General features: G+C 43.3%; 1 protein-coding gene across 1 annotated transcript in view; it reads left to right on the forward strand.

Moving 5' to 3' along the window:
- Positions 1-23769, forward strand: part of tbl3 (transducin beta like 3) — a gene marked incomplete at its 3' end in the record, with an annotated part of 53865 nt that overhangs the window by 4914 nt on the left and 25182 nt on the right. Inside the window, exons 5-15 of the mRNA XM_079520917.1 lie at positions 948-1089; positions 2027-2111; positions 2657-2827; positions 4679-4754; positions 5406-5526; positions 7574-7812; positions 9195-9336; positions 13201-13259; positions 15228-15334; positions 16580-16718; positions 21100-21345. Coding sequence (XP_079377043.1) covers positions 948-1089; positions 2027-2111; positions 2657-2827; positions 4679-4754; positions 5406-5526; positions 7574-7812; positions 9195-9336; positions 13201-13259; positions 15228-15334; positions 16580-16718; positions 21100-21345 — 1527 coding nt within the window. The remainder of the gene's footprint in view (positions 1-947; positions 1090-2026; positions 2112-2656; positions 2828-4678; positions 4755-5405; positions 5527-7573; positions 7813-9194; positions 9337-13200; positions 13260-15227; positions 15335-16579; positions 16719-21099; positions 21346-23769) is intronic.

The following is a 23769-nucleotide window of genomic DNA, read 5'->3' on the forward strand; positions in this document are numbered from 1 at the left end:
ACCGTGAAGAGTCTTACTGCATCATCAATTGTGTCTGTCTTGTCCCAGGTGTTATAATTGTATCATCATGTCATGCGTCTCTGACAGTGTTGTTTTCGTCGACTAAAACTAAGAGGAAAAATGTTCGTCGACTACCTTTTTTCACTGACAACAACTAAATGAAAACTAAGCTATGATGACTAAGACTAAATATACTGACACATTTTGTCGACAAATTTTAGAATTATTTTACTAGTACTTTGCTGGGTGTTTTATTGTATTTGTATAATTATTTATTGTCCTGTATGTATTGTCCTGAATGTATGCATTGACCTGAGCAAAACAATTTTCCCTTGTGGATAATAAAGCCATCTAATCTAAAATAAAAACTAGACTAAAATGTTAGGAAGGGACTAGTGGACAAGAGATCCAGTATAAGACATTTTACACTTGGTTGCATGCCGATCTACAAGGTTGTCACCTTGTAGATCGGCTATTTTCAGCAAGTGTAAAATCAGCCATTACGACGGCATCAAGGCCCACTGAAATACATTTCAGTCGACTAAATTAACTGGACCAGGAAATGAAACCCAATGCATTTTTCCCATAGACATTTCTTAAATATTTATTTAAAGACGGTTACGCCGCGGACAAAGCCAACTCGAGTCGTGACAACTCATGACAACACAAACAATATTTTGGACCAAACAAATAATTACAAAGAAGAAAAACAGAAAAACCTGCCGTTTTTTTCTTCTTTCTAATTATTTGTTCGGCCCAAAAAATTGTGTTTGTTGTCATCATTTGTCACGACTCGAGTTGGCTTTGTCCGCGGCGTAAACGTCTTTAAATAAATACTTTCTGAAATGTCTATGAGGAAAATGAACGGATTTCCTGGTCCAGGGTAGGAGGCGGGACTGCGACGCTCTATTGTATCATACTATCATGTCATGTGTCTCTTGTCCCAGGTGCTGGTGACAGTCAGCAAGGCTCTGGTGCTGAAGCAGTGGGACTGGATGAAGGCTCAGTGCACGCGCTCCTGGAAGGCCATTCACACTGTACCTGTAGCCAGCATGACCTTTGACCCTACGTCCACGCTCCTGGCCACAGGTCAGCCGACCCGGAGCAAATCGCCTGGGCTACTTTTACTGTGTGTGTGACTTTGCGTGCGTGCGTCCGTGCTTGCGTGCGTGCACGTTTTCAGAGGGTGAAATGTTTACCTGGTCCAGTTCATTTCCCATATATTTGTTTTATTGGCTTGGCAGCAGATTTGAACCAGAAAAAGCACATGACACCGTCCTTCTCATGTGTTTCCAGTTCAAATCTTATGCCGTCAATCAAACAAAGCTATTGGAAAACCTGGGACTTGTGATTTTGCACAGAATCCAATAATCCACTACACATTATTTGCAATAATCATATGTGGTTATCAAACACTATATAAAAAAGTATTTGACAGTTTTAACAATCAACTTTAAGAGGAACAGTTATCCTAATTGGGAATTTAATAAGTACATAAATAGTACAATGTCTAACTTACCCCAAGTGTCTTTTTCTGCATTTTGTTCTGTAAACCAAAACTATGGAATGCACTTCCCATCACAATCAGAACTGCAGCCTCACTCCCAATCTTCCGCCGTAGTCTGAAAACCCACCTTTTCAGACTCCATCATGGCCCGTAGCACTTGCCCTAGCCCCTTAGATAGCACTTTATGTAGACTTAGATAGCATTTTAAACAGACTTATAGCATGTTACGTAGACAGCACTAGAATTGCATTTTATGTAGTCGTAGCACTTTATAGTACATATGTATAGTATAATATAGTATAGTATGTATAGTTTCTATATTCATGATATAGATACTCCACTGTTACGTTCTTAGCTTACGCATGTTTCATGATAACTACTTTTTAATTATATATGTGATGTATGCCATGCTTTTTGTTATTGCTTAATGTAAATCGCTCTGGATTAAGAGCGTCTGCTAAATGCCTAAATTGTAAATTAACTTCTAGACTCACGCTGGCATATTGTGTCGTGTTGCAGGTGGCTGTGATGGGACCATCAAGATGTGGGATGTCATAAAGCAGTACTGCACTCACAACCTTAAAGGCTCGTCTGGTGTCGTGAAGTAAGTCCACAACTCTGTGTACATGACACCACCTATACCCCTAGCGCATGTGTAGATAATATTGACAGTGACAAGTGTGTTGTTGTTTTTTGGGTTTTAGTCTTTGGAATGAAACTTTTGGTGACATTTTAGTCACCTGGAATGTTAGTCTAGTTAAATCTTCAGTTGATTTAATCGACTAAAATGTATTTTGGCGGGCCTTGGTGCCGTCGTAATGACTGATTTTACACTTAGCAGAAAATAGCAGATCTACAAGCTCACAGCGCGTCGCAGATCTGCTATTTTCAGAATGCAACCAAGTGTAAAATGACTTATACTGGATCTCTTGTCCACTAGTCCCTTCCTAACATTTCAGTTTTTATTTGTTTTGATGAAATTGTCAATACATGTAGTCATAATTTTAGTCATCATAGCTTGGTTTTCATTTAGTTTCCGGTTAGTTTTCGTCAGTGAACAAAAGGTAGTCGACGAACATTTTTCGTCTTAGTTTACTTTTAGTCAACCCTAACCCTAACCCGAACATCAACACTGGTTTCTGTGCGCAGCCTGGTCCAGTTCCACCCAGACATCAGCCTGCTGCAGCTCTTCTCGTCGTCGCTGGACTGTGGCATCAGGCTGTGGGACCTGCGCTCCAGTCAGTGTGTGTGTGTCCTACAGGTCCACTACAGTGCCGTCACCTCGCTGGCCTTCAGCCCCGACGGAGACACCATGATCAGGTACTACGATGCACACGCACGCACGCACGCACGCACGCACGCACGCACACACACACATTTTATTTCTTTATTTGATTCCACAAATTAATTTGGAAGGAAACAAATATAACGGGGTTGACAGTCCATGTTCACTTAACCCATTTTGACCTGAGATCAGATTCTAACTAGAAAAAGTGCCCTTCTGGGCACAGGTCTCCACCAGGAGGATAGGACTGTGTGAGATGTTTGGCAAAATGTTTAGGAGTAATATAAACATGTTTGCCTTTGATGGCAATTGGATGATTTGAGGCATTGTTCCAAAAATGTGTTTTGCAAAAATCAACCTGTTGGTGGCGCTATAACAGGCCAATGTGAAAAGGGTGGGATATATTCCTCAGCCTAGTAAGAAAATGTGTGAAAGATTTCACGTAAATTGCATGCTGCGTTCATGATTTGAGGCTTTTGTTCAAAACGGGGCAATCTTGCAAACTGTGAAAGCCAATTATAGCCAATTAGGATGGAATATGAAATATCGGACAGATCCGACTTGAGCACATGACCATAGAGATACTGTGTAACGATTTGTGAGATTTTTGGACAGAATCTGGAGGAGTAATATCAAAAAATGTGTTTTACAAAAGTCGGCCTCCTGGTGGCGCTATAAAAGGCAGATGCGGAAAATGCAGGTCAAAGGTTTGTCCTTGGCCTCTAGGGAGTGTGCATGCAACATTTCACGCAGATCGGTGCAGTTTTAGGTAATTTTTTTTTAGAAAAGCTGCCTCATGGTGGCGCTATAACAGGCCGTTCTGGAAAATGCGGGGCAGAGGTTCATCGTTGGCATCCAGGGAGTGTGTGTGCAAAGTTTGGCATCGACCGGGTTAACGGTGCCGGAGATTAGCTGGTAACGGACGGACGGAAGGACGGACGGACGGACGGACACACACACGGACGGACGGACGGACGGACACACACACGGACGGAGTGCAAAACATACTCTCTCCCCATGCCTTCGGCCTGGTGGAGACAAAAATGTCTTCTACATCCTGACAGTTTTCTGAAAAAGCTATGTTTCTATGTCAGTGGTTCTTCGATTTTTCAAAAATAGCAGACATACAAGCTCGTAGCGCGCCACCGAGCTTGTAGATCTGCTATTTTTGAAAAGCTAAATTATAACAATGTTTAAAACACCAAAAGGGGTTCCCGCCCAAAATGGGTTGGCACCTCCTCCTCCACAAACTGCCTAGAACAGCCGAAACAGAACAGTATATTTGGCAAGTCGTTTGGCTTTGCTCTTTGTCATGCCAGCTATTCTTAGGCCACTCATGGTCAACTTATGGCACATGGCCCAGGCTTCCGAATATCAGTATGGCAAAATCTACAGCGATACCCCAGGTTTGTTATACTTCCAAGACGCACGCACGCACGCACGCACGCACACGCACGCACACACACGTCTGAGATGCTACACTGTACTACAGTATGAATGAATGAATAAATGAATGAATGCATGAATGTCTATTGCAGACTCCAGGTCCATAGAAAAACACAATTGCATACAACATATATACATACATACAGTAAAAATCAGTTAGACACAGTAAAAAATGTGGGCGGGAACCCCTTTTGGTGTTTTAAACATTATGTTTAATATTTATTTATTATTTATTATGTGATCTACAAGCTCACACTGCGACGCGTTGTGAGCTTGTAGATCTGCTATTTTCAGCATACAAACCAAGTGTAAAATGACTTGTACTGGATCTCTTGTCCACTATAGTCCCTTCCTAACATTTTAGTCAGAGTGTGGCTGTTTTGAACCAAAAACCGTGCGATACAAATGTTTTTTTAATGACTGTACTACGTTGTTTTCAGCTCTGGCAGGGATAACGTCTGTGTGGTGTGGGACCTACAGAAGCGTGAGGCCAAAAGAACCGTAGCCGTCTATGAGGTGAGACTTGTGTGACTTGTGGGTTGTATGTATAAACATATATTTTGTGTGTTTTTGTTTGATGTGATGTGAAGGCCAAGCAGTGTTGATTTCGTCGACTAAAACTAAGACGGAAAATGTTCGTCGACTACCTTTTTTCACTGACGGAAACTAAATGGAAACTAAATGAAAACTAAGGTATGATGACTAAAACTAAGACTAAAATGTATTGACAAAAAAAAAACTAGACTAAAATGTTAGGAAGGGACTAGTGGACAAGATATCCACTATAAGTCATTTTACACTGCATGCTGAAAATAGCAGATCTACAAGCTGACAACGCGTCGCACTGCGACGCGTTGTCAGCTTCTAGATCGTCTATTTTCAGCAAGTGTAAAATCAGCCATTACGACGGCATCAAGGCCCGCCAAAATACCGTTTAGTCTAAAAAACTAGACACTAAAACATTCCAGGTGACTAAAAATGTGACTAAAACTAAATTGAGTCCCATTCCAAAGACTATGACTAAACTAAAATAGAAATGTGCTGCCAAAAACAACGCTGAAGGCCAAGCCTCTCTCTCTCTCTCTCTCTCTCTCTCTCCGTCTCTACACCTTATGCCTGTTTGTCTCACATTGTCGGGGTGGTGTCACTGGTGTGTTTTGCCTGCAGGCTGTGGAAGGCGTCATGTTGCTCCCCGATGACGAGGACCTCTCACAGATTGGAGTGGACCTCTCACAGATTGGAGTGAAGAACAACAAGGACTTTCATTTCATCACAGCGGGCAGCAAAGGTCTGTCTACTGACCTCACTGTCTGTCTGTCTGTCTGTCTGTCTGTCTGCTGTCTACTGACCTCACTGTCTGTCTGTCTGTCTGTCTGTCTGTCTGTCTGTCTGTCTGTCTGTCTGTCTGTCTGTCTGTCTGTCTGTCTACTGACCTCACTGTCTGTCTGTCTGTCTGTCTGTCTGTCTGCTGTCTACTGACCTCACTGTCTGTCTGTCTACTGACCTCACTGTCTGTCTGTCTGTCTGTCTGCTGTCTACTGACCTCACTGTCTGTCTGTCTGTCTGTCTGCTGTCTACTGACCTCACTGTCTGTCTGTCTGTCTGTCTGTCTGTCTGTCTGCTGTCTACTGACCTCACTGTCTGTCTGTCTACTGACCTCACTGTCTGTCTGTCTGTCTGTCTGCTGTCTACTGACCTCACTGTCTGTCTGTCTGTCTGTCTGCTGTCTACTGACCTCACTGTCTGTCTGTCTGTCTGTCTGTCTGCTGTCTACTGACCTCACTGTCTGTCTGTCTACTGACCTCACTGTCTGTCTGTCTGTCTGTCTGCTGTCTACTGACCTCACTGTCTGTCTGCTGTCTACTGACCTCACTGTCTGTCTGTCTGTCTGCTGTCTACTGACCTCACTGTCTGTCTGTCTGTCTGTCTGCTGTCTACTGACCTCACTGTCTGTCTGTCTGCTGTCTACTGACCTCACTGTCTGTCTGTCTGTCTGCTGTCTACTGACCTCACTGTCTGTCTGTCTGTCTGCTGTCTACTGACCTCACTGTCTGTCTGTCTGTCTGTCTGTCTGTCTGCTGTCTACTGACCTCACTGTCTGTCTGTCTGTCTGCTGTCTACTGACCTCACTGTCTGTCTGCTGTCTACTGACCTCACTGTCTGTCTGTCTGTCTGTCTGTCTGCTGTCTACTGACCTCACTGTCTGTCTGTCTGTCTGCTGTCTACTGACCTCACTGTCTGTCTGTCTGTCTGTCTGCTGTCTACTGACCACTGTCTGTCTGTCTGTCTGTCTGTCTGCTGTCTACTGTCTACTGACCTCACTGTCCGTCTGTCTGTCTGTCTGTCTGTCTGTCTACTGCAATGACCTCACACACAGACAAACCCACATAGTAATGCACGAGTCCAGAGTTGCAAGTATTTATTTTGAAATTTCACTATGGGATAAGTCCCTTGAGTTGCAGCAACTCGTTTTCAAGGGGGTCCCCTCCTCTCTCTCTCTCTCTCTCTCTCTCTCTCGCTCTCTCTCTCTCTCTCTGTGGGTGTGCGTAGCCAACGTCAGATAACCACGTTAACCACTAACTCAACCCGGCATCCCTGTTTTACGCATGTCATTATAGGCCGGTGGAAAAAGGTTAAAAAACCGGAAACATCAGTTGAGTTTATTCAGCATAGAGAGAGTAGGGTTCGCACAGCGACACGCTGTGAGCTTGTGTAGGACTGCTATTTCCCCCCCCCCCCCCAACGACACCGTCTTAAGACCAGTGGTGGAAAGTAACTTAGTACTTTTACTTAAGTACAATTTTGAGGTATTTGTACTTTACTTGAGTATTTCCAATTTCCAATACTTTTACTTCTACTCCACTACATCTCAGAGCCAAAATTTTACTTTTACTTCACTACAATTATTTGAGTGATACTTTGGTGATTACATTTTTGATTAGAAAACATACATTAACCACTTCAACCCTATACATTTCGGCCATTTGAAAATAGATGATCTACAAGCTCTCAATGCGTCTCGGCTATTTTCAATAGATTATCTACACATTTTGAACTTGTGGAATGGCACATTCTGCAATATGAATGCTTTTACTTTTAGTACATTTAGATGCCGATACTTTTGTACTTTTACTCAAGTACATTTTCAATTCCGTCCTTTTACTTGTAACAAAGTAGTTCTAAATTGCAGTATTGGTACTTTTACTTAAGTAAAATAATTGAGTACTTTTTCCACCACTGCTTACGACCAAGTATAAAACGGACCGTGTGTGTGTGTGTGTGTGTGTGTGTGTGTCTGCTTCGCTCCCCCCCCCTCCCCTCCCCTCCTCCTCCAGGCGTGTTGAGCGTGTGGTCGGCCAGCACGGGCCGCTGCGTCTACACCCAGGTCATGACCTCCTCCTCCTCGCCCCCCTCGGCCTCCTCCTCCGAGGAGAAGCAGAAGGAGGACGATGCGGGACCCCGCAGTCTCACCCACCTGCTGCCCATGCCCGCCTCCTGCAGGCTGGCCACCGTCACTGCAGAGCACAACATCCAGCTGTACCAGTTGCCTGCCCTCAGCAGCGCACAGCAACAGGTCGGTGGAGCCAACGAGGCACACACTATATATTTTATTTTCTCCAGAGAAACAAAGGTTAACCCATCATTTAGCCTGACGTCGACATTAAAAAAAAAGTCAAATATAGCAGACCTACAGGCGCGCTATGAGCTTGTAGATCTGCTATTTTTCAATAGCTAAAGCATAACATAATGCTAACACCAAAAGGGGTTCCCGCCCAAAATGGGTTAAAAATCCTGACAGTGTTCTGAAAAAACCTTTATGTTTCTGTATCACTGGTGCTCAATATTTCACGTCAAGGACCCCAACAATTATTGTAATATGCCTCCGCCCCCCCCCCCATCTGAAAATATGTTGTTCCAAGGACCCCCTCCCAAGAAGCAAAGATTTGAGTTAAAATGTTCACTCTGTAATAATAATTTTCACGATTTTTCAAAAATAGCAGACCTACAAGCGCGGCACTGGGTGCCGCGCTATGAGCTTGTAGATCTGTTATTTTTCAATAGCTAAAGTATAACATAATGCTTTAAAACACCAAAAGGGGTTCCCACCCAGAATGGGTTTAATATGAATGGTAAATGGTGCTTTTATCCAAAGCACTTTACATAGATTGTTGCATTACATTCACCCATTCATACACACGCACACATTCATACACCGATGGCGGAGGAAACCATGCAAGGCACCACCATCCTGCGCATCGGGAGCAATTAGGGGTTCAGAGTCTTGCTCAAGGACACTTTGACACTAACTCTGGGGGAAATACGCCAATACGTATGGCAAATACGGTATATATATCCATGTCTTAAATATTCTAGAGTTATTCTGATCCCAATAGTCGGGGCAGCGGTGGCTCAGGCGTAGAGTGGCTGGATGGTAACCGCGAGGTTGCCAGTTCGAACCCTGTGGGCTCCCCCAGAGTTGGTGTCGAAGTGTCCTTGAGCAAGACACTGAACCCCTAATTGCTCCTGGTGTGCTGGTTGGTGCCTTGCATAGTTTCCGCCTTGGATAAAGGCGCTATAGAGCGTCGCAGTCCCGCCCCCTACCAGGGCCCAGGAAATGATTCCCCGTTCATTTTCCCCATAGACATTTCAAAAAGTATTTATTTAAAGACCTTTAAGCGTCGTACAAAGCCAACTCGAGTTGTGACAAATCATGACAACAAACACAATTTTTCGGGCCGAACAAATAATTAGAAAAAAGAGGAAAACGGCAGGATACAACACTTTCGGTCCAAAACAAGCTCAAAACGTGCCGTGCCGCGGCGCGACACGTTTTGAGCTTGTAGATCGCTATTTTTTGCCACGGCAGTAATATACAACGTGGCCCTCTGGAGTGAGTGTGGCAATATAGTGGTCCTCTCCATCACCCCTGCTCTACTCTCTTCCCCCCCGGTGCAGTTTGTGGGCTACAACGACGAGGTTCTGGACGTGAAGTTCCTGGGCAAAGGGGACAGCCACATCGTGGTGGCCACCAACAGCTCCCAGATCAAGGTGTTCCACCTGCTCAACCACAGCTGTCAGATCCTGTACGGACACACAGGTACAGAATCAGAATCAAACGTTATTGTCACATCACATTACAAGTTTTCATTTAGTTTCAGTCACATAGTTTTAGCCACCTGGAATGTTTTAGTGTTAGTCTAGGTTTAGTCGACTAAACGTCATAAGATTTTAGTCGACTAAATCTACAGTCGATTTAGTCGATTAAAATGTGTTTTGGCGGGCCTTGATGCCGTCGTAATGGCTGATTATACACTTGCTGAAAATAGCCGTTGTGAGCTTGTAGATCGACTATTTTCAGCATGCAACCAAGTGTAAAATGGTCTGCTATTTTTGAAAAATCGTGAAAATGTGCCTCAAAAATTTGAATATATATTCTTTCAGAGCGAACGTTTTAACTCAAATCTTTGCTTCTGATGGGTTCCTGTTCCTGGAATAACATATTTTCAGATGGGGGTCGGGGGCCAATTACATATAATTTTTGGGGTCCTTGACATGAAATATTGAGCACCTCCGACATAGAAACATAGGTATTTCAGAAAACTGGGTGAAATTCTTGTTTGTGCAAGGCTCATCATTGCAGTTAAAAGAAAGACTAAAGTGCATAGTACATGACTAATCTACATGGTACAATATGTATGCATATACAAAATAAATAATAGTGATGTAGCCTATGTGTATATATATATATAAAGTAGTCTCTACTAGAACAAGAGACCAATTCCGGGCGGCCACCAGCAGAGGGCACTACATGACCAGGGCAAAAATAAATAAACGGGTGTATTAATTATTATGCTCCTGCTAGAAAAGCTGGGTGGTGTGCAGTGTTTTTTTTTGGCAGCAAAATTAGATTTTTAGTTTTTTAGATTCATAGTCTTTTTGAATAGTTTTCATTTGGTTTCAGTCACATTTTAGCCACCTGGAATGTTTTAGTGTTAGTCTTGGTTTAGTCGACTAAACGTTATAAGATTTTAGTCGACTAAATCTACAGTCGATTTAGTCGACTAAAATGTGTCTTGGCGGGCCTTGATGCCGTCGTAATGGCTGATTATACACTTGCTGAAAATAGCCGTTTCCGTTTAGTTTTCGGCAGATTTGAGTTAAAAACGTTCGCTCTGAAAGAACGAAATATTCAAAGATTTGCGCCACATTTTCATGATTTTTCAAAAAATAGCAGAACTACAAGCTCGTAGCGCGGCACTCAGTGCTTGCTATTTTTCAATAGCTGAAGTATTACATAATGCTTCAAACACCAAAAGGGGTTCCCGCCCCGGGAATGGGTTAAAAATGTTCCACTTTGTTGTGGATATTCTTTTTTAATTTAAACTCTTTGCACTTGCATCAGCTGCAAATTGGCTGCTGGTTCCCTGGAAAGCACCAATGAGGTTTCAAGAATCTAGAACCAAAGTTTTTTTGTGAAAAAAGGGGGCCTGAAACGTACCAATTGAACCAAATGGACACATGTGTGTACGCTCTCAGAGTTATCGGGGGTCCATGGGCCTAATAATGCAAAGACAACTGGGGGGGTCCTTTAAATTAAAAAAAGTTTGAGAAGCACTGCTCTTTCTACTATAGCAATGATTACTATGTTATATAGATAGCTATTTATTTCAATTTATATGCTTATTTATGATTGTATTATTGATGTTGGTTAAATGTAAGTACCTACTGCCGCCACCAGTGGGCGGCGGTGGTGCATGTAGTGACAGCGGTAGCTCACAGATGTATCCTCATCGTCACCTTCAAAGGTGAAAGGTCATCCAGGAGGAAACCTGTTCCCCTTTTAACCCATGGGTGGGAACCCCTTTTGGTGTTTTAAGCATTACGTCATACTTTAGGCTATTGAAAAATAGCAGATCTACAAGCTCATAGCGCGGCACCGAGTGCCGCGCTATGAGCTTGTAGGTCTGCTTTTTTTGAAAAATGGTGAATTTGTAGAATCGTTGCTATTGAAAAATAGCAGATCTACAAGCTCATAGCGCGCCACCGAGTGGCGCGCTATGAGCTTGTAGGTCTGCTATTTTTGAAAAATCGTAAAAATGCGGCACAAATCTTTGAATAGGTATATATTCTTTCAGAGCGAACGTTTTTTTTATTTCGACGTCAGGCCTAAATAGGTTAATGAAGATGGAGAACCAATGCAAGCCATTGTCTTCCATTTTGAGCACGTTAAGTCCACCGAGAGAGAGAGAGAGAACGTGGGCTCACTTTGTTTACACATGCCTAAACTCTGGGGAAAACATTGGTTCATTTGTTTAACACGGTCAACTCGGTGGAACACTTTGATTAATTTGTTTACACTGGTAACTTAGCCCGCGACCCCCAAAATAATGCTGTCATTGACTCTCGTGACCCCAACCTAACCTCAGAGGTAATTGTTCATGCTCATAAGCGTGCACGTTTGGTGTACACATGCATGTATTAACCCATTTTGGGGCGGGAACCCCTTTTTGGTGTTTTTAAGTATTATGTTATGCGTTAGCTATTGAAAAATAGCAGATCTACAAGCTCGTAGCGCGGCACCGAGTGCCGCGCTACGAGCTTGTAGGCCATTTTGCTACAAGAGGGAGACTTTAACAACGGTTTAAGTCAAGCTTTGATGTTGGCTCCAGGTGCCACATTGTTTATGTAAATATTTTCATGGAAAAAAAACGAGAATCGTGATCTCAATTCTTGTGGAGGAACGTCGAGATTCGCATTTGAGCCAAATAATCGTGCAGCGCTACCTGGTATCTATCAGCATGAAAAGCAATGGTGGAAAGTAACTAAGTACTTTTACTTACTGTACTTAAGTACAATTTTGAGGTATTTGTACTTTACTTGAGTGTTTCCAATTTCCAGTACTTTTACTTCTACTCCACTACATCTCAGAGCCTAAATGTTTACTTTTACTCCACTACAATTATTTGAAAACTTTGGTTACTAGTTACTTTGGAGATTTTAATTTTGATTAGAAAACAATACATTAACCACTTCAATCCTATACATTTCGGCCATTTGAAAATAGCCGACCTAAAAGCTCACAATGCGTCGCAACGCAACGCGACGCATTGTGAGCTTGTAGATCTGCTGTTTGTACACATTTCGAACTTGTGAAATGGCACATTCTGCACAATGAGTACTTTCACTTTTAGTACTTTAAGTACATTTTGATGCCGATACTTTTGTACTTTTACTCGAGCGCATTTTCAATTCCGTACTTTTACTTGTAACGAAGTAGTTCTAAATTGCAGTATTGGTACTTTTACTTAAGTAAAACAATTGAGTACTTTTTTCCCCACCACCGATGAAAAGTGAGCAGTCACTTCCGACGTGACTCAGCCCTTTCCTCTCCTCCCAGCTGGGTTCTTTGTGTCGCGTGTTGAGTGGACCGGTTGTGCAGGTCGGACCATGAAGACCTCCTCTGACTCTCCTCTTCCTCCACAGATACCGTCTTTGCGCTCGAATTGTTCCAAGGACCCCCCATCCCCCCAGAAGCAAAGATTTGAGTTAAAAAACGTTCGCTCTGAAAGAACGAAATATTCAAAGATTTGCGCCACATTTTCATGATTTTTCAAAAAATAGCAGATCTACAAGCTCATAGCGCGGCACTCGGTGCCGCGCTATGAGCTTGTAGATCTGCTATTTTTCAATAGCTGAAGTATAACATAATGCTTAAAACACCAAAAGGGGTTCCCGCCCAGCATGGGTTAAAAATGTTCCACTTTGTTGTGGATTCGTTTTTTAAATTTAAACTCTTTACTCTTTGCAAATTATCCACTGATTGAAAAGTGAGCAGTCACTTCCGACGTGACTCAGCCCTTTCCTCTCCTCCCATCTGGGTTATTTTGTGTCGCGTGTTGAGTGGACCGGTTGTGCAGGTTGGACCATGAAGACCTCCTCTGACTCTGCTCTTCCTCCACAGATACCGTCTTTGCGCTCGAGGTGTTCAAGAAGGGGTCCCTCTTTGTCAGCAGCGCCAAGGTGAGCGAGCGAGTTCCATGCGTCCATTTCCTGGTCCCCGAGTAAGGAATGTCCGGCACTAAAAATTAGTAAACGAACTTAGTGGAAACTTTTTTTATTATTATTATTATTATTTTTTGAGTGGTGCAACCACTCCAACGAACAGCAATGTCCGTGTCCGTGTTTGTGTGTGACTATGTGTGTGACCAGTACCAATGAGTACCAAAAGTGGCGCTGTTGTGCCAGAAACGGAGAGAGAGAGATAGTGCTGCATGTTGCCTGCTAATGAGAGAGAGAGAGAGAGACAGAGGGGGGGGGGGGGATTTGCACCACTCGGTTCACACGGTTGTGATTTGTATTCTTTATTTACCCAGGGAAGTAGCTGAGCACAGGTGCTCATTTTCAGCAACGCCCTGCACATAGAAACACACAGACAGATGAAAACCTGTCAAGGAAAAGTAATTGTCTTGACCTTTTCAAATTCAAATTCCGTTCATTTTCCTCATAGACATTTCAGAAAGTATTTATTTAAAGACGTTTACGCCGCGGACAAAGCCAACTCGAGTCATGACAAATCATGACAACAAACACAATTTTTTGGGCCGAACAAATAATTAGAAAGAAGAAAAAAACGGCAGTTTGTTGTTTTTCTTCTTTGTAATTATTTGTTTGGTCCAAAATATTGTTTGTGTTGTCATGAGTTGTTGGCTTTGTCCGCGGCGTAACCGTCTTTAAATAAATACTTTCTTAAATGTCTATGGGAAAAATGCATTGGGATTCATTTCCTGGGCCATGGTAGGGGGCGGGACTGCGACGCTCTATAGCTATTCTGTGAAATGTTTATTGTCATTCCGTGTATCTACAAGCTCCAAGTGTTGCGTCCACAGCGCATGAGCTTGCAGATCTTGGGATTTTCGGTGCGCGCACTCACCATGTGAATCCAAGCAGGTCCTCACAAGTATAGGTAAAACACCGCCACGCCACCACAAGGTCCTCAGCGCAATGGCGCATCGCAAAAAGTCGAGATTAAACTAGTGGCATACTCAGGCAATCCTCAACAGATTGTTATAATTCCAAGTGATCTATAATCTGTGAAGTTTATATTTTCATTTGGGTGTAAGTAATGTTTTTATATGCCTTTTATCAAACATGGTAGCCTATATTTAATGTCCACTGAGCTGTGGTGCGCTTGCCTACACTCTCTCAATTAGGGATTTTCCCAGCGGTTATTTTCACTCTCGTGTACAACCTTTATTCAAATGCGGTATTTAAAAATGCAACCACACTTTTGATTTATTATTCCTGGGACTGCAGCTGCACTTGTTCAGTTGACTTCCTTGTTGTTAACACGAGGGGGGAAAGAGGATGCGTTGCGAGACGCAAGCATGGCTGGCGGACCAAAATGGGCCGCTTTAAAAAAAAATATAGAATAGTCGATTTTTTTTCTAGATCGATTCCCGTGCTTATCGAACGAACAATTTGTTTTGGGTCAGCCCTAGTGCACAGACATTTAGGGGGGCAGGTACTCAAGTGAAAAAAAGGGCACCTTGTGCAGCTTGTGGACCCGGCCGGTTGCCTTAGTGTGATATTTCTAATATATAATATATTAGAAGCTTTTTTATCAATGTCACCATGGTCCACATACTGTACAGTGTACACTGTACAAAAAACAAACACATTTTTTTTTTTCAAAAGAGTACATTTGTCCAGAAAGGAAAGGAGCAGGGGGTGCTCTAGCACCCCCTATTGTCTTATCTGTGCACGCCACTGTGCTGTACCCATTATCATACAGTAGTACCAGTCTATTGCTGCGTTCACAACTGGCCGCTCCATGCAGCAGGCTACCATTCTCCTCCAATGGAAGCCAGCGACATGAAGATACAAATATGCTGTGTGTAAATCTGTATCTTTGTACCTTTTTGTAGCCAGCGTGACCGCGGCGCTATTTACTGCTTGTACTAACGTTTATTTCTGACTTTGATATTTCAGGACAAGTCGGTGCGTGTGTGGAGAATGGACGTGGCCAGTGGTGTGGTGTCCTGCGTGGCTCAGGGCAGCGGTCATTCCACCGGCGTCGGCACGGTCACCTGCTCCAGGTAAAACATGGCATCAGGTCACCTGCTCCAGGTAAAACATGGCATCAGGTCACCTGCTCCAGGTAAAACATGGCATCAGGTCACCTGCTCCAGGTAAAACATGTCATCAGGTCACCTGCTCCAGGTAAAACATGGCATCAGGTCACCTGCTCCAGGTAAAACATGGCATCAGGTCACCTGCTCCAGGTAAAACATGGCATCAGGTCACCTGCTCCAGGTAAAACATGGCACGGTCACCTGCTCCAGGTAAACATGGCTTCACACGTTGTGTGTGTGAGAGAGAGAGAGAGAGCATGTTCTGGCACTGGCGTCAGCCACGGTGTCGCCGCCAACAACCGCCGAATTGATAATTGCAGGGTTAAAAAAGAACACTGATGGCTGATAAGAAATAAGTGGTTCTTCCCTATCATGGCTTAAACAACAATGTGGTGGGTTTTTGTGGCTTTGTTAGCTGCAGTTGAAGCCAGCCTTGTGGCATTTTTGTAGCAGCTGTGTCACATCAGGCTTTGTATCTTCACCGTCGCTGTCTTCCGTGGTGAATTGTTATCTGCCAGTGTGAACGTGGCGGCATTGTCACTTTCTACGTTTCTTCTAAAAACATGACATCACACCAGTGTTGTTTTCGTCGACTAAAACTATGACGAAAATTGTTCGTCGGCTACCTTTCTTTCACTGACGAAAACTAAATGGAAACTAAATGAAAACTAAGCTATGATGACTGAAACAAAGACTAAAGATATTGACAATTTCGTCAACAGATAGAAACTAGACTAAAATGTTAGGAAGGGACTAGTGGACAAGAGATCCAGTATAAGTCATTTTACACTTGGTTGCATGCCGAAAATAGCAGATCTACAAGCTCACAACGCGACGCGTTGTGTGAGCTTGTAGATCGAGCACGGAATGTGATGTACAGTATGATGATAAGAGCGCCCCTCCCTCACTTCACACGGGTGTGATTTGTATTAATTTACGAGGGGAGCCAACTCATTTTTAGATGACGTTAATCTGTAAACTGTACATAGTTTCTGTTTGTCGTTGCTGGGTTCAAAGTCCAATAAGGATATAAAGAGAAGAAATTGGGATAATCCTTCTGCCTCTTTCCTCTTCCGTGTGCGTGCGTGCGTGCGTGCGTGCGTGCGTGCGTGCGTGCGTGCGTGCGTGCGTGCGTGTGTGTGTGTGTGTGTGTGTGTGTGTGTGTGTGTGTGTGTGTGTGTGCGCGCGTGTGTGTGCGTGCGTGCGCAGGCTGAAGGAGTCCTTCGTGGTGAGCGGCAGTCAGGACTGCACTGTGAAAGTGTGGGATCTCCCCGATGACATCATCAGTGCCTCGGGAGGGGACGTCAAACGGCTGTGTGCACGTGTCACTGAGAAGGCACACGACAAGGTGACCATAAAACACGTCTTTTCGTGCGCTTGAGGTTTCAAAACGCACGCAGACGCAGTCACACAACTCACATCTACGCCTATAACCCCGTGAATCAGGGGTGGGCAACTGGCGGCCCGGGGGGGGGGGGCACATGCGGCCCCCACCCACCTTCACTTAATGTGGCCCTCATGGTTAATGTCAGAATACTGATATAATATTGGTTTCAGCTGTTACAATTCCACAACATGCAAACGTGACTCCGCTTTAATTACTAAATTATTATTATAATAATTTATTATTCTAAATTAGTAGCTCAATGCTCAACACAAGTATAATCGCAATCGCAAAGGCATTTGAAATTACATAAAAATGTTAATTTTCAGGATTCCAATTCAAAAATAGCAAAAAGATAATTTAAGATTTCAATTCGAATATAACAAAAATAGCCGGTCGGCTATTTTTTGCTACGCCAGTATATATATGAGTATATATAAGAGTGTGGAAATATAGTGGCCCTCTCCATCGTCAACGTTTCCCACCCATGCCGTGAATGAACCCTGTAGCTTTCACATCGGATCGTTTCCTTTTCGAGAGAAACCGGAGGGTACCAAGTCAATTCACCCATTAACAGTTTGACGCCACATCACGCGGAACCCGCCTTTTAATCAAATTTCCTACGCTGCCTGGATTGTTTTATTACCTTTGGAGCATACGCTGAAGTATTTGGGCATTTGTTCCGTGAAAATCGGGTAAGAAATGGTCCGTCGTCTTGTTATGATGAAACGAGCCAGCGGCCATGACAATGCGAAACGAAACCAGAGTGCAGAGCAAGTTGTAGTCCAAACAAGCCCCCTGTCCACTTGCATTGGGCTCAATTTCCCAGAAGCCCTAGCAGACGCTCTCTCCCCCTGCTCCACGGCAGAGGTGGACTTTTTTTTATTATTTTTAATGCGATGCGATTTAGGTTCATAAAACAAATAGCGGGTCTGTCGTATTACGCAGCGGCGCAACACTGGATCAAACAATTCCCGGCCGTCAAACTGTTAAGACCTGAGACCAGATTCTACAAAATGTCTTCTAAATGCTAACAGTTTTCTGAAAAACCTATGTTTCTATGTCATTGGTGGGCCACCCGAAATTAATGTTTTTGGCCGCCGACCCGCATCTCAAAATATTTTGACCCCGCCCAGATGCAAAGATTTGAGTTCCCTTAAAAACAAAATATATATATATTCAAAGATTTGGACACATTTTCAAGTTTAAAAAAAAAAATAGCAGATCTACAAGCTCATAGCGCTGCTCTCAGTGCCGCACTATGAGCTTGGAGATCTGCTATTTTTAAATAGCTAAAGTTTGAAGAATAGAGGGTGTGCTTTACCGTGATTATTGGCACAGCAGTGATGCGGTCAGGAACTATAGGCATAATAGCCGGGTTCTGCTAGCGTCACTGTAATAATATTGCGATTATACAACGGTTACCATCAAAATAAAAAAAAATATTCATCATGTTATGGGGCATTTCGTTCTCAAAATAACAACCTTTCTGCAAGTGTTACCCTGGAAATGCATGGGGTCATCTGACAGAGACAACGAACGAGTCCCGGTTTACTCAGTCTAGTCCAGACCCAACATTGAGATAGGGCTGTGTGATCCAGTATAAGTCATTTTACACTTGGTTACATGCTGAAAATAGCTGATCTACAAGCTCACAACGCGTTGCGCTGCGACGCGTTGTGAGCTTGTAGATCGGGCTATTTTCAGCAAGCGTAAAATCAGCCATTACGGCGGCATCAAGGCCCGCCAAAACACATTTTAGTCGACTAAATCAACCGTAGATTTAGTCGACTAAAATCTCATGACATTTAGTCGACTTACACTAAAACATTCCAGGGGACTAAAATGTGACTAAAACTAAATGAAAACATTTCGTCACCCCTAACCCTCTTATCCCTAAACTTCTTTGCCTTTTTTTACTATTTTGCTTGTTTTAATAGTTAAAATGGCCAGTCTACAAGCTCACAATGTGTCAATGTAGATTGGCTAGTTGAACTATTCAAAAATGTTTTTCAAAATAGTAAAAAAAAAAAAAAGGCAAAGAAGTTTAGGGATAAGAGGTTTAGCGGTGACGAAAATGGAGCCCTATGACTACAACTAAAATTAAATTTTGCTGCCAAAAACAACACTGAACACACAGAGAACTCTTAAATCAATTGAGATATTCAATATGAATTCCAACTTTTTTTTTTATACCAGCTTTAGCTACCACTACGTCTGCAAACTTCCAATGTGAACTGCTAGACTAGCCACTCTCGCTCTACGAGACTGTCTGCACAGCACAGCTGATTTTTATATTTTGATTCGTTTATTTTTAAGTGGTGCAACCACTTCCTTAAGTGGGTGGGTGTGTGGGTGGGTGGCTGGGTGGGTGGCTGGCTGGGTGCGTCTGAGCACGAAAATAGCATGGTTGTTGTTCACCACCTGTGCGCAACCTAACACACACACAAACACACACGCACATATTAACTGTATATATGATGATTTTGGGTGTGGCAGTACAGTACAGTGACAGTACAGTACAGTACAGTACAGTACAGTACAGTACAGTACAGTAGCCGGAATCCCCCCACCCTCCCAGAAGCAAAGATTTGAGTGAAAAGCGTTCGCTCTGAAATAATATATATTCAAAGATTTGCACCACATTTTCACGATTTTTCAAAAATAGCAGACCTACAAGCTCATAGCTTGTAGATCTGTCTATGTAAAAAAGACACCCAATATTACTTACGTAATGTAAAGTGTGTGTGTGCGTGTGCACGTGCGTTGAGTCATACACAGCCTCTTCTCATCAGGAAGTGATCATTTGGCCAGCAGCATTCCCGTCATTGCAATGAGACACCTGTGAAGTGGATAATAGGCCATACATCATAATACTCACCCCGCCCCCACTTACTGATGTCAGTCTTGGAGAAATGTGTGACCGCATCTCTCATTCAGAACCTTATTAACCCATTTAGACCTGAGGACGATTCCCCCCCCAGAAGCAAAGATTTGAGTTAAAAATGTTCGCTCTGAAAGAATATACTGTAGGCTACATTCCAAATTTGTGCCACATTTTCACGATTTTATCAAAAAATAGCAGACCTACAAGCTCGTAGCGCGGCACTCGGTGCCGCGCTATGAGCTTGTAGATCTGCTATTTTTCAATAGCTAAAGTATAACAATGCTTAAAACACCAAACTCTTTTGTGTTTTTTTATACTTAAGCTATTGAAAAATAGCATATCTAATAGCAGAAAATGTGGCGCAAATCATTGAATATATATATATTCTTTTCACAGTGAACGTCTTTAACTCAAATCTTTGCTTCTTGGAGAGGGGGGGGGGGGGGGGGGGGGTGTGTCCCTGGAACAACACATTTTCAGATGTGGGGGGTCGGCGGGGCCTATTACATGTACTTTTTGGGGGGTCCTTGACATTAGATAGTTTGAGCACCACTGATATACAAACAGGTGTTGTCACTGTCGTCATGATCAAGACAATCTCTTCTCAGGTCTTAATGGATTAAACAAAACACAACGGGTTGACAGCCAAGGCGATGACTTTGACCAAAAAGCCTGAACGTTTGTCCTCCCCTCCCCCTCTCAAGTATAGACCCAAGCAGTCACAGCTCATCACGGCCGCACGGCGCAGCACCTGCTGCGCTCATGAAACAATAAACGCCCCTTTTTGAAATAATAGTGTAACTTAATGAATTTATTTGGAAATCCCCCCCCCCCCCCCCCCCCCGCCCCATTAATAATGCCACCTGTGTTCTCCTTTCTCCCATTTCCACCTGAGTCACTCTCACAGATCTGTGGGGGTGGGGGTGTGGCGTCGTATTCTTCCAACTGGTTGGCCGTATGTAGAACAGCGGCAACAATAGGCTTAGAATAATAATAACAATACCTGAACATCATCATAACATTTTCAGTCATGAGTGTATTTAGCTTTATTCCATTCATCATGATGATTTTATGTAGCTTTATTCCATGCTTTATGATGATTTTATGTAGCTTCATTCCATGCATTATGATTTTTATCTAGCTTTATTCCATGCATTATGATTTTTATCTAGCTTTATTCCATGCATTATGATTTTTATCTAGCTTTATTCCATTCATTATGATTTTATTTAGCTTTATTCCATGCATTATGAATTCCATGTATTAATTATATATTACAGAAACATGAGTTTTTCAGAAAAACTGTCAGGATTTGGAAGCCTTTTTTTTTAAGAATCGTTCTCATGTCAAAATGGGTTGTTAAAATGGGTTTTAACACGATCTTTCCTCTCTCATTGGCTCTCTCCACCCCGCCCTGCGACGCTCCGCTCTCCCCCCCCCCCCCCCCCCCCCACTCAGGACGTGAACAGCGTGGCCGTGTCGCCCAACGACAAGCTGATGGCGTCGGGCTCCCAGGACCGCACGGCCAAGCTGTGGTCGCTGGCGGGGGGCCAGGGCGAGCCCCTCCCTCTGCTGGGGGTCCTGCGGGGCCACACGCGCGGGGTCTGGGCCGTCTGCTTCTCGCCCGTGGACCAGGTGCTGGCCACCTCCTCCGCCGACGGCACCGCCAAGCTCTGGGGGCTGCAGGACTGCAGCTGCCTCAAGGTGGGGGGCGCACGCGCGCACACACGCACACACACTAGGGCAATAAGCAACTAGTCGACTAGTTTACTAGTCGACTAGTAAATCCCCTAGTTGACTAGTTGATAAGTTGATAGTAGATTTTCTTTTGTAGGCCTCAAGATCAGGTAGATTATAGTTATAGTAACCAATGTACAGTTTTTATATGTACACATATTTATTTCCAAAAAAAACTAAACTTGTTTTTTTTTTTTTTTTTTTTTACATATAGGTAGTTAAACAACTAGTCGACTAGCCAACTAGTCAACTAGTAAAAATTACTAGAAGTGAATGCCCTAGCACACACACACGCACACACTAGGTGGCGGAAATCTCTATGTAACTGGGTTACATTCGGGGGGGCTACGATTCCGTTGCATCTCGATTCCAATACATGATTTATTTCCCTCACTGTGTGACCAATGCTGTGTTCACACGGGCGGCGGTGGCTCAGGAGGTAGAGCAGGTCGTCCAATGATCCCTGGGGTCGGCGGTTCGAATCCCGGCTCCTCCTCCTGTCCACATGTCGAAGTGTCCTTGGGCAAGAGACACTGAACCGCACCTTGCCTCCAGTGGTCGCCACCGTCGGTGTGTGAATGTGGGAAGTGAGGAGGACGCTGGCGTCGACAGTTCACCGCTTCACCTCCCAATGTATGAATGAATGGACCGTTGTGAAGCGCGTTGAGTAAGCATGTAGTGCATAGAAAAGCGCTATAAAAATGCAATCCATTATTATTATTATTATTACAGGGAGATGCAAAGATCACAGAATAATTCGTCGCGGTGTCGCTTTGTGAATTCTGTTGCTCACACGGTCGTGAATCAAGCGGTGTGTCCGTAGTGAGTGACGTGTCATTGCAGTTACAGTTCTTTGCATCTGGAAGTTGTATTAGTTTACTATAATTCGATTAATGCACGATAATCAACACTAACACTTTAATTTAGAACACACCCAAATCAAATCATACAAATACGTCTTCAATCAAAGCAAACGGCATAAACAATATTAGTTTGCCTCTTCTACAAAAATACAAGTTACTGTCGCGCGTGCCAAGCTGTCATTCTCTTGTACTTATTATTATTTCCCACCTCGGACGGTGAGACCAACGGTATTCTGTAGTGTCTGTAGGCCAATCGGAGGCAGGCGGGGCGTTACCGTGTCTATGGTAGGCCAATCAGAGGCAGGCGGGGGCCGCGGGGCGTTACCGTGGCTATGCTCGGACGTAGAATACATATACGCACCCAGGCACACACAACGCTACTTAATGAAGTGGTTGCACCACTTAAAAAAAACACAAATAAAAAGTATGCCATGACATCACAGGTTAATCCCTTAGCCGTTGAGCTTTTGGGCCTGCATAGATACGAGGTGTGTCAGTACTGTCTATCATGCATGCGTGCACACATTGGCATGGCCTCGGCTCTGGATTGTCATAGGAGCCAATGTGTGCATGCTTGATCCACAGTATCGGACCAGTGTTGATTCCGTCGACTACCTTTTTCCACTGACGAAAACTAAATGGAAACTAAATGAAAACTAAGACTAAATATATTGACAATTTCGTCAAACAAATAAAAACTAGGCTAAAATGTTAGGAGGGACTAGTGGAGAAAAGATCCAGTATAAGTCATTTTACACTTGGTTTGAATGCTGAAAATAGCCGATCTACAAGCTCGTAGATCGGCTTGTAGATCGGCTATTTTCAGCAAGTGTCATTACGACGGCATCAAGGCCCGCCAAAACACATTTTAGTCGACTAAAATCTTATAATATTTTGTTAACACTAAAACATTCCAGGTGACTAAAATGTGACTAAAACTAAATGAAGAGTTCATTCCAAGACTATGACTAGACTAAAATAGAAATGTGCTGCCATAAACAACACTGGTATCGACACACCTAAAATCCAACACACCCCATAATTAAATGTGCATAGCTGCAGCTGTGTTGCTTTCTAGGGATGGAAATGGAAAATAAAATCGGTTCATAGATTAATCGCGATGCGGACATGGTGGACGTTTATGAATCCATTCACAAATGTCAAATCAATGTATTTTAGTTTTAATGTATAATTTGTTTTTGTATGTTGGTACATTTTTTTTAATTTGACTTAGTTATTAAAATCAACGATGATAGCTTAGCATCCCGGACATCTGACAGTGCAGCACAGTCCAAAACTACTATCGGATGTTATTGTTCGTTAAACCGGAAGTGCTTTCGCCAGATTTGCTCTATTTGGTCAAAATCGGCATAATGGTGACGTTACCGCCACCATCAGGACTGGGTATAATACTATAGGATTGCAGTGTCAGAATGAGATATAGTGTGTATATCACAGATTTTTCTATTGGCATTAAAATGACGAATTAAACATATGAATAGTGCAGGCAGAAGGCACAATCCACTGT

The sequence above is a fragment of the Electrona antarctica genome (assembly GCF_951216825.1).
Source record: "Electrona antarctica genome assembly, chromosome: 14".
NCBI lineage: Eukaryota > Metazoa > Chordata > Actinopteri > Myctophiformes > Myctophidae > Electrona > Electrona antarctica.